General features: G+C 39.2%; 1 protein-coding gene and 1 long non-coding RNA gene across 2 annotated transcripts; both read left to right on the top strand.

Moving 5' to 3' along the window:
- The first annotated feature begins 4,915 nt into the window (after nucleotides 1-4,915).
- On the top strand, nucleotides 4,916-6,630 carry LOC118492357. Its single transcript, XR_004893360.1, has 2 exons — nucleotides 4,916-5,216; nucleotides 6,494-6,630. It is a non-coding gene; the product is annotated as an uncharacterized LOC118492357 (long non-coding RNA).
- Nucleotides 6,631-9,204: 2,574 nt separating this feature from the next.
- Nucleotides 9,205-10,747, top strand: LOC118492185. Its single transcript, XM_035990016.1, has 3 exons — nucleotides 9,205-9,864; nucleotides 9,939-10,145; nucleotides 10,218-10,747. The coding sequence occupies exons 1-3, from the start codon at nucleotides 9,205-9,207 to the stop codon at nucleotides 10,635-10,637; spliced, it is 1,287 nt and encodes a 428-aa protein (XP_035845909.1). The 3' UTR covers nucleotides 10,638-10,747.
- The last annotated feature ends 891 nt before the right edge of the window (nucleotides 10,748-11,638 follow it).

Here is an 11,638-nt window from a genome sequence, read left to right on the forward strand (position 1 = left end):
TCTTCACATCTTCAAGATTTCTGCAAATCTTCAAGTTTTTCTTCGAGTTTTTTCCAGATTTATTCTCTGATACGATGAGTGAGGATCATCAGGAAGTTGCTGCTGTCGAGGAAGGTCCAGTTCCTGTCCTCAAGTGGGATCTAGGGCTTTTTGAACAGATCGTTCGGAGCTTTCGATTCCCACCGGAGTGGGATGCCCGGTATCCGGCTCAGGGCCAGACCGCGGCTGATGCACCACCTGGATACATTACCCTGTATGAAGATTTCTTTCTTCAGGGTAACTTCAGATTGCCGGCGACCAACTTCATGGGCCATATTCTTCATCATTACAACTTTCATCTATCACAGATGAGCCCACCCGGGATGGTTAGGGTACGGCACTTCGAGTTCTTGTGCCATTCTCATGGCATTGAGCCATCGGTCGATAAGTTTCGGGCCTTCTACCAGTTGCAAAGGACGATGGGTTTCTTCTCCTTTGCAAGCCGTGGTGCGGCGAAGAAGATTCTGCTAAACCCACCGAAGAGTTTCCACGACTGGAAACCCAAGTTCTTCTTCATCCGTGAAGAAGTGTTGCCGATTGCTATGCCCTTTAGGGATTGGACTGAAGCAATACCCAAGGAAGACCTTCCAATTCCGAAAAATGCCCGGTGGTATCAGCAGTTGACCCCAACCCCAAATCGGGTGTTTGGGGAAAACGTTTTGGTCGCGGCTAAGATGAGTGACCAGTGGTCACCCAGCAGCAGGGAGGTTCCGGTGTTGAAGATCGGTGATCAAGGTTTGTTATCTCTTTGTTCTTTTTTGAAGTAGCTTGCTTTAATTGTTACTTACTTATGTTCATGTTTAGAGGCGCAACTCTATCAAGCTGCCTTCTCCACATTTGGTGGTTGCATGGGCGTGCGCCCCTTGCGCGATGATGAAGAAAGCTGGTATGACCAGATTGAGGGCAACTTCATGTTTCCGGTTGAAGGTGCCTTTGCTTCGCCGCCAACCGCTACTGAAGGTGCGCAATATCCTAAACCTCGTCCTTTGCGCTCTGTGACTTCTGCTGGGAAAGAGATTCTCTATCTTTCCAGCGAGGAGTCAGTAGGGTCTTCCAACGGCGAGCTAAGTTCGTGGTCTAAAATCTTTGCAGGTGTGTTACGCGACCTGGGGATTGACCCAGAGGAGAAGAAGAAGAAGAAGAAGAAACCTTTGAAGAAGAAAAAGAAGGCTGATGTTGAAGTGACCAGCAAGGGGACTGGCACCAGTCGCGCAACTACTGCTGCTGTCAAAGGTACTCTTCGCCTTCGACAACGTGACTTAGGTGATTATGTGATAATCAGTGACTCATTTGAAGGCTTGTTGCATACAGCTAAGGCCAAAACTGGTGCAGGCGGCTCAAAGAGCTCTGGGAGCGCGGGTTTTCGTAACCCTGATGCTGGCGCGACCCCTGAAGATGATGAGGCGAAAGAAGAAGATGCTGCTGCCCAACTGATTGGCAGGAAGAGAGGTAGGAGCGAAACCATGGCTGGTGTGGCTTCCGCGCCTACTGCTGTTGTGCTTCCCGTGGTTGGGAAAACGAGCAACTTGCGCTCGTTGTATAAATTTTCTCCGGGTATGTTCTTTGCTTCTCTTCTTAATACTTTTCTCTTTGCTTAAATGTACTTGCATTATTTTTGCAGAGATCAAGAAGAAGACCCCTGAGAAGGGTGTCACGTTCAGTGAGGCTGCGTCGAAGAGGCCGAAGATTACCATCAAGTCTTCTGATATTGCTGCTCAGGACGCCGCGAAGGCTGCTGAGGCGCAGCGAAAGGTGCAGGAGAATCAGAAGAGAGAAGAAGAAAAGAAGAAGAAGAGTGAGGAGGAGAAGAGGAGGAAGGATGAAGTAGAGAGGAAGAGGAAGGAGGAGGAGGAGGAGAGAAAAAGGAAGGCTGAGGAGGAGAGGGTGGCCGAAGCGGCGAAGAAGAGGGCCCTGGAGAAGGAGTTAGAAACGAAGAAGGCTATGGATCAGCCTTGTAACATCCGTCAAAATGGGCTTCCCGAAATCTGACCCGTTTTGAAAATTGAATCCGAACCATTTGTAAACCAATTCCAACCGGTATAAATAAAATATATTATTTTTGACCCTACTCCGATTTTTATAGAACTTGGGTCATATGATAGAAAAAAATACGCACCTCCCAACCATATATTTGTACCTTTATAGAACATTATACTTTTCGAATTATACAAAAAAAAACGAGTTAAGCTGCTGAATTAATTAATTATTAATTATATATATATATATATATATTATAATAGTAGCAAAACATTCTAACAGAATATTATCCAAATCTTCTTTTTTCTTATTATTATTTTCAAACGTATATACTAAACTAAATAAAATTATTATTAATATAATAAAAGTCTACTTTCATTCTGCTAGCCTTGACTAACAAATTCAACGCAATTTGGTTCGAACTTTTCTATCAAAAATACACAATATGTTGTTTCCATAATTATTCACGCGAATTTTCCATAACCGCCCATCTTCGGATAACCACTTTGTTCTCTTGGATAATTCTCCAATCCTTACTCGTGCGTTATTACAAGAAAACGCAACGCAACCAATGTTGATAGATGAAGAATTCAAGAATCAAGTTAGGGTGGATTAGAAACACACCTAGAAATAAACTATGTTGGAATCTTGTTTTGTTCATTGAACAATGTATGACATTTTAGAATTTATGAAATCGAATTTAAATTATATTGTCACAATTAGTGTTATGTTGTTTTGAGCAATTTGTTCGTCTCATCCCGATGTTTTCCGCCATCGGTTGGGGTGTGACAGATTGGTATCAGAGCCATAACTATAGGGAATTAGGTAAGATTGCCTTAGCTTTCCCTAGTCTATAGTAGGAGTACTCTGATACCAGATTGGTATCAGAGCCATAACTATAGGGAATTAGGAATGCCTTGCCTAGTCTATAGTATAGGAGCTTTTTCACTATGTGTTGCTTAAAACAACTTCCTTTCTACCTCACTTGCTTCTCTCTATTCTTTGGACTTCTAATATACATGCCTTTCCTAAGGCAAACACAATACACACTTGGAAGCTTTGAAGACACTCTTACAACACAATCGAAAAGATTCATCAAGATAGGGGTGATTCCCACACTTGGTGATGATTTTCACTCAGCTATACTTTGATTTTTGCACGAAATCTACCCTCAAGTTAGGAGTGATATCCAAACCTTGATGGGAGTTTTCCATTTCATACTCCAGTGGACCCTTATCTTTTGATAAGTACCAACCACGTTAGGGTACGATGTTATCAAGTTAGAGGTGAAACTCGCATCTTGTTTAACTAGTCCCACTCCTCGATTTTCGCTCTCGCCAAAGTCTCGATTTCCCAATCGATTAAGGATGTGTAGTAACTGGAAGGGTTAGGTACCGGTAGTCGGGACGTCCTGTCTAGGCTTGGCATTCGTATAAATCCATTAAGGACCCGTTGCCTACCTGGGGACCATCGATGAGAGTACTAATACCTATTAGGCCAAAGCACGTTTCCTTAATTCGAGAAGGTCTTCGATTCACTTTGGAAGTGTCATATGTTACGTTCCGTGACAATCCATGTTTTATGATAAATCTCTTTTATGTTATCTCAATTTCTATGTGATTTTATATTGAGCGTTATCTTCATTTCAATCTAGGAAGTCACAATTTACACTATCTTCGCAATCTAAAACAATTAGTGTTACTCTCTCGTGAACAAATTAAATTTATTATGCTTTTATCATACATGTTACTCTATGTGAAAATTCATGTCACTTTATTCATGTTATCCAATGTGAAACACAATGTGAAACAATGTGCTACATGTTACAGGCATCAAACAATTTTCCTCAAATAAACATTATGATCAAGTCTCGTCTATTCTTTATCAATTTCCTTCTTTTGAATCTTTAGAAATCTTACTCTTAGATTTCGAGGACGAAATCTCCTAAAGTAGGGGAGACTGTAACGCTCCGTAATTTTTCGCGTTTATCAAATTATTTATTTATTCATTTATTTAATTAAGTACATTATTTATTAATTATTTATTCTTTTATTTAAATCATTTATTCATTTTTAATCATTTATTTATTTATTCAATATCTATTTAAATCCTATATTCAATTATTAAAGAAATAATTATCAATATTGTTTTTATTTATTTTATTTACAATTAAAAATTTTATTCTTTTTATAATAATAATCTAGTTAGTCTAGTTAAAACAAATAATTATAAGATTTAGTAAATAAGCAAGTTAAGTTAATAAACTATTTTTTTTCTAAATAATTAAATAAATTTATTAATAAACAAATCATAAGATTTTTTTTATAATAAAAGTTTTAATTAACCAAATTAATCTAGTTAGTTATTAAAGTTAAAAAGTTAATTGAACTAATATAGTTATTGTTAAGTTAATGATTAACCAGGTTAGTTAATCAAGTTAACACGGTTAGACAGGTTCTGAAACATGAGGGACCAAAATGAAAGGTCTCAAAACCTTTAAATAAGAAAAACAAGCAAAAAGGGGCTTCTGCCCGGATTCGAACCGCCGTCACTCAAACCAAACACACGCGCTCTAACCGGATGGGCTACCATCATCGCTGTTTATTAACTCGATCAATTAAATCTTATACGTAAATTTCGCGAGTTCCTTTTTTTAAATCTAATCCCGCCAAACACGTAAACGAGTACAGCAAACCTTTCCTTTTTCACTGAATGTTCGGTGATTACAATGAATTCCGCGTTTCCATTGTTACGGTCAATCAAACCTTTCCATTTTCTTGTTATCAATCATTTCCAAACTTAATTCGGTTTCCATAATCACCAAAAACTTACCAAACTCTCGGTCGTTTCTAAATTCGAAACCACCCTCGAACCACCTATAAATACCGAGCCTTACCTATCGATCACCTCACCTCTCGACACTCTCACAAGACAAACCACAAACCTGTTTCGACACCATCACTTGATCACACCTCTTTCTGAACCTCCAAGCATGTCGCCGCAGATCGGAGTCGTCCGAGAATCAAGATACTTCGCCGGGGATCGGATTTCATTTCGTGTTCACATCGGAGCTCGACTGCATGTCCACCGGAACCCGTACCCTTGCCGTTCGTCACACTCGGAGTTGGACGAGGAGTTACGCCGGAACGCGGCTCACACTTGTTTCGGTATACACTTGCTGGTCCATTTGTTTTCTTTCGGTATAATCTTTCCTTCAGTTCATTTTAATTTCCTTGATATTCATAAAGCATATTATAATTCGGTTTCTGTTATGGGGATTCATGAAGAACTAAACTAAGGCTCAAGTATAAGTTGAATCAAAAAGGATAACAGTGGGGTTATTGTTTTAAACGTTTAAAATAAAGAAGTTGAACCAGTGAGACTTTATTGTTTTAAAATCAAACTTTTTCACATCTGAAGTTGTAGTATAGTGGGATGTCATTGTTGTTGTTAAAACACGGAAGGTCGCGGGTTCGACATCCGGACTCCGTGAATGTCGCTGTTTTTTTTATTAGTCAGTAGCCTCTCTTTCAATTAATGTAAATTCCATGTATAAAACGGGTTAGACATTTTTATTTTAAATTTTCTTTTGTTTTAACCATAAAACCTTTACAATTCCTTTTCTTTTTTTAGAATCCTTTTTAAAACTTTTATAGTCCTTAAAAAAAAATTAATTAAACAAGTTTTTATTCAAATTCTTTCCTTTTAAAACTTATTAATCCATAAATCTATATAAACAAATATTCTTTTTTTTTTATAACAATAATTACCAATCCATTATAATCCTTTATTAACATTAAAAGTTGATATTTAGATAAATTATCTAAATAATTTATTTATTTAACTTATAAATGACTAAGGCGTTCACGTAATACATACCTAGGTTGACCACTCTCGTGCGTTCTATTGGATTCCCAATCCTACTCGTCCGTTACTTTGGAATTTTCCATCTTTACTCGTACGTTCTTACAAGAAATCGCAACGCAACCAATGTCAGTATACCTGACCCATTTTCTATTTTCCACTTTTGGGTGCAATATGTATTCTATATCAAACATCACAATCACATCAAACATTTTATGCACACTCTATCCTTACTCTATGTGATACATTTTAATCATGTTAGACATGTTATGCTATTGTAAACACTCATGACTATGTGTTCATTAACTTCGTACAAGCCTCCCCTAACAATGGTAGCGCTATAGGTTGAGAAACGCCCCTCCCGTTATATTAACGGGTATTGTTAGGTTAAACTATGTTAAAACCACCCTGTAGACTTTGGGTTGGAAACTTTAATTGCGTTAAACTTTGGTTTGGGCACATAGAGTAACATCGTTTCGAGTATATACTGTTAACATGGTATTGTATTCACATTTGGATATGAGCAACATTTTAAACACGTACTATGCTATGTATGAAAACTTGTATACTCGCCAACATGCTTTTGTTGACTTTATTTTAATACATATTGCAGGTTGATTTATCAAGATACAAGAAAGCAAGCTAGGATGGCCTAGAAACTCATTTTAGAAATAAACTATTGTTGAATTTATAATTGGATGATTGAAACTTTGTATTATCCTTTAGAATCTAATAAAATGATTTAATTTATATTGTCACATTTAGTGTTATGTTGTTTTGAGCAATTTGTTCGTCTCATCCTGATGTTTCCGCCATCGGTTGGGGTGTGACAGATTGGTATCAGAGCCATAACTATAGCGAATTAGGTAGGATTGCCATACTTTTCCCTAGTCTATATATAGTAGGAGTACTCTGATACCAGATTGGTATCAAAGCCATAACTATTGGGGAATTAGGAATGCCTTGCCTAGTCTATAGTTTAAGAGCTTATTGTTGCTTAAAACAACTTCCATTCTATCTTCTTTGCTTCCCTCTACTTTCTTGGACTTTTAATATACATGCCTTTCCTAGGGCTAACACATTACACTTGGAGGCTTTGAAGACACTCATGTAACACAATCGAAAAGACTCATCAAGATAGGGGTGATTCCCACACTTGGTGTTGTTTTTCGCTCAGCTATACTTTGATTTTTGCACGAAATCTACCCTCAAGTTAGGAGTGATTTCCAAACCTTGATGGGAGTTTTCCATTTCATATTCCAGTGGACCCTTATCTTAGGATAAGTACCAACCACATTAGGGTACGATGTTATCAAGTTAGAGGTGAAACTCGCATCTTGTTTAACTAGTCCCACTCCTCGATTTTCGCTCTCGCCAAAGTTTCGATTTCCCAATCGATTAAGGACGTGTAGTAACTGGAAGGACAAATATCGTTAGTCGCTCCTCGATGAGAGTATTTGTCTAATAGGCCAAAGCACGTTTCCTTAATTCGAAAAGGACTTCGATTTACTTTGGAATAGTCTTATGTTACGTTCCGTGACAATCCAATTTTTAAGATGAATCTCTTTTATGCTATCTCATTTTTATGTGTTTTACATTTGTACGATATATCATTTCAATTTAATACATGCATACTAATATGTTATACTGGATTCGTGATTACTGGGTTATTCTTATGTGATAAACTTGTCTTTTAACCCACACCTTAACATGTATAGCACTATGCGTAGTGCTATAGGAGTAGCGCCCGCCCGTATTCTAGTGGTCATGTTAAATTAACAACATTACACCCTCTTCGTTGCGACGATGTTGGGTAGTCAACTTTGCGGTACACGATGGGTTGACCTGTTTATTCACATGCCAGTGATACGTTAATCTTGTTAACTAAGTATGTGATGTGGATTGTTCTAAATTTTTATGCTCATACTCATATTTCCAAAAATGGAAGCTTATCCTAAAGATAGGAGTGATTTCCTTACCTTGGCGATTAGCTTCGCTCAATTATCAAATTCACCAATGAGCTAAGGGTGATTTCCTTACCTCAGAGGTAGTTACCAACTCTTTTTCGAGCTCAATGAAACTTTATATTTGAACGTTACTTTCATTTCAAGGTTGGAGACACGTTACACGCTATATTTGCAATCTAAAAAAAATAATAAATAATCTCTTGTGAACGAACTAAATTTACGATGCTTTCATTATCCATGTTATGCTACGTGAAATTCAGGATTATGCTATGTGAAACTAACTGGACATTTTATATGTTATGTGAAAGTAATTGAAACTTTTATATGCTATGTGAAACTATTTGAAACATTCTATGCTATTTGATGCATTTCTGAAAACAATTTTCTTAAACAAACCATTACCTATTCTTTATTTTGAATCTTTAAAAGTCTTCCTCTTAGATTTCGAGGACGAAATCTCCTAAAGTAGGGGAGACTGTAACATCCGTCAAAATGGGCTTCCCGAAATCTGACCCGTTTTGAAAATTGAATCCGAACCATTTGTAAACCAATTCCAACCGGTATAAATAAAATATATTATTTTTGACCCTACTCCGATTTTTATAGAACTTGGGTCATATGATAGAAAAAAATACGCGCCTCCCAACCATATATTTGTACCTTTATAGAACATTATACTTTTCGAATTATACAAAAAAAAACGAGTTAAGCTGCTGAATTAATTAATTATTAATTATATATATATATATATATATATATATATATATATTATAATAGTAGCAAAACATTCTAACAGAATATCATCCAAATCTTCTTTTTTCTTATTCTTATTTTCAAACGTATATACTAAACTAAATAAAATTATTATTAATATAATAAAAGTCTACTTTCATTCTGCTAGCCTTGACTAACAAATTCAACGCAATTTGGTTCGAACTTTTCTATCAAAAATACACAATATGTTGTTTCCATAATTATTCACGCGAATTTTCCATAACCGCCCATCTTCGGATAACCACTTCGTTCTCTTGGATAATTCTCCAATCCTTACTCGTGCGTTATTACAAGAAAACGCAACGCAACCAATGTTGATAGATGAAGAATTCAAGAATCAAGTTAGGGTGGATTAGAAACACACCTAGAAATAAACTATGTTGGAATCTTGTTTTGTTCATTTGAACAATGTATGACATTTTAGAATTTATGAAATCGAATTTAAATTATATTGTCACAATTAGTGTTATGTTGTTTTGAGCAATTTGTTCGTCTCATCCCGATGTTTTCCGCCATCGGTTGGGGTGTGACAAGCCTGTTAATGTTCAAGGGCCTGAGGTCACAAAACCTACCCACTCCGCGCATGTCACTACTTCTAAGGGGTCAGGTCGTTTCACTTCTAGCGGCGCGAGCTCTGGTGGACACCGTTGGTGATATCTATTATAAAACTTATAATGAAGAAGAACGTGGTGATGCTCCTCATCAAGCCTCTTGGGGCTTAAAACAGAAAGATACCTTCCACGAGTTCGGCCCTTGCCGCGAGTTGTTCTTGAACTCGTTTACTCCTGCAGAGGTCAATCGGCAAAGGGCGAAGCCCCATGAATTGTTATATCGCACCTTTATACTTGGAGAGGCCAACGCTCGTGCTGCCAATCACCAGATAGTTCGCGAATGGCGAACAATGGTTAGAGAGCGTGCCGACTGGGAGGGTTATCGTGAGCGCATGTTAAAACGCATTGCTGAGTTTGAAAAGTCCAGGGCTGCTTTTGATGAGGAGATAGCCAAATTTGAAGCCGATAAGAAGGCCGAAGAATGGGGCCGCGAGGGCCTGCAAAAGAAACTCCACAATGTTGAGGATGAACTGGCCAAGGAGAAGGCCGAGTTTAAACGTATTTGCGCCCAAGACAACGAGCGCGCCTACGCGGCTCGACAGAAGATTGTTGATCTTGAGGCTAAAGTTGCTGATTTGACATCGAAGGTAGAGGAGGCGCATGGAGAGAAGGCTGCCAAGCAGCAGATGGAGGTTAGTTTATTTGTTTTCATTTATTCTTACTATGTTGTTAACAAACCGGCCTAAGTTGTTTTGTCGGCTTCCAGGTTGAGCTATCTGAGGCCAAGGTGCAGCTGTCTAGCAAGGACAGAGATCTCCACGCTAAGGACGCTGAGATTGCGGAGCTCAAACGTCGCTTGAACGAGCAAATCGACAGATGTGAGTCGTTGGAGATCGACCTGGAGGCCGAGAGGGTTAAGGCTGCTACGCTTGTCTCGGAGGCTGAATGGATGCGCACTCGTGGAGTAGCGCTGGTAAGTTTGTACTTCTGTCTTTTATGATTCCATCTGGTTAAGGTTGTCCTTAACGCTTTTCTTTTGTTGAAGGTTGCCAACTCCATCTTAAATGCTGGCGAGCTCGATCACGCCGTTGCTGCTCTCACGGATGCGGCGCGTGCGGTGGGTCATCGAGGAGGTTACTTGGAATGTGCCAGTCACGTTGAGCAGGTGCTAGGGCAAGAATTTGATGTAAGCCATTGCTCGGTGACTGAACGTGCTGATGCTGCGCTTGCACATGCTGAAAACTCGTATGACAACCTTACCTTGCCTATCATGGATCTGGTTGTGGAATCTTTGAAAAAAGACGACTGGTGCCAGCGTCTTAAAGCAGTCCTCGACCCACCAGTTACCGTCGAACTATCCGATGAAGAACCAGCTGGTGATGACGGTGGAGATGGTGATGATGATGGCAACGATGACGATGGTGAGGATGACGGAGATGATGATGGTGATCGACGCGATGAATAGAATAGGTTGTTGAATAGGTTGTTGATAGGCGTTTGTGCCTTGTAACTGTCTTTTGCAACTTGATTGTAAATGCTGCGCAGTTGCGCAAGTTTATTATATGAATCGTTTTCGTTTTTTCCGTTGCAATTACTGCATTGCTGTCAAAACTTAGGTTAAATTAGCTCGAATAAATGGAAGTGTCTTTTAAGTAAAAGGTGACCGCCCGGTCTCGCGCTTTGTTCGCGGAGGACCTTGGAGGCGGTTCTTGTCAACAAATTTTTTTTAAAATGCTGGAGTGTTTTCGCGCTAATCAAAAGTTTAGCATGCATTTGTAACGAAAAAATGTAATAGAAAAACATGTCGTATGTTTTCATTAAGTCTGGAATGGGCGCATAGGCCTTCATACATTAATTGCTAATGGCGTATAGCCGACATAGGAAAGTTACATATAACATTTGCGCAGTTGTTGCGCGTTCCATGTTCGTGGTAAGATGTGGCCATCTAGGGTGCGTAACTTGTAGGCCCCTTTCCCCAGGACCTCGTGGATCAGGTATGGGCCTTCCCATTTAGGTGCCAACTTTCCTGGACGTTCCGCATTTGACGCTTTATTGTCGCGGAAGACGTATTCCCCTGGGGTGAAGGTACAGATACGGACCCTTGTGTTGTAGTACCTTTCTAGCTGGGTCTTGTACTTGGCCTCTTTGATTCGCGCGATTTCGCGCCTTTCTTCTAACAAGTCCAAGTCAAGACGTCTTTCCGCTTCATTGTCAATTGTGTTGACCGCTGTCATACGTGGTGAGGGTAGGCCAATCTCCGCCGGGATAACCGCCTCTGAGCCATAAACTAAGCTAAAAGGGGTCTCGCTGGTTCATTTCATATTGTAGGGCTTTGTTTTGGATCTTCCTCGCTTCCGCTTTGTTTTCAGGGAGTACCCCTTCTTGCAAGTACTGGATTATCGGGGTCATCCATGAAGGTTGGCCCGTTTCGATCACGTTCACTTGTCGCAGCAGCACCGATGGATT

Source organism: Helianthus annuus, chromosome 5 (assembly GCF_002127325.2).
Source record: "Helianthus annuus cultivar XRQ/B chromosome 5, HanXRQr2.0-SUNRISE, whole genome shotgun sequence".
Classification (NCBI taxonomy): domain Eukaryota; kingdom Viridiplantae; phylum Streptophyta; class Magnoliopsida; order Asterales; family Asteraceae; genus Helianthus; species Helianthus annuus.

Coding starts and splice junctions, on each gene's coding strand:
- LOC118492185 (XM_035990016.1), top strand. CDS start 9,205: ATGTCACTACTTCTAAGGGGTCAGGTCGTTTCACTTCTAGCGGCGCGA. Junction 9,865..9,938: donor CTGCCAAGCAGCAGATGGAG/GTTAGTTTATTT, acceptor GTCGGCTTCCAG/GTTGAGCTATCTGAGGCCAA. Junction 10,146..10,217: donor GCACTCGTGGAGTAGCGCTG/GTAAGTTTGTAC, acceptor CTTTTGTTGAAG/GTTGCCAACTCCATCTTAAA.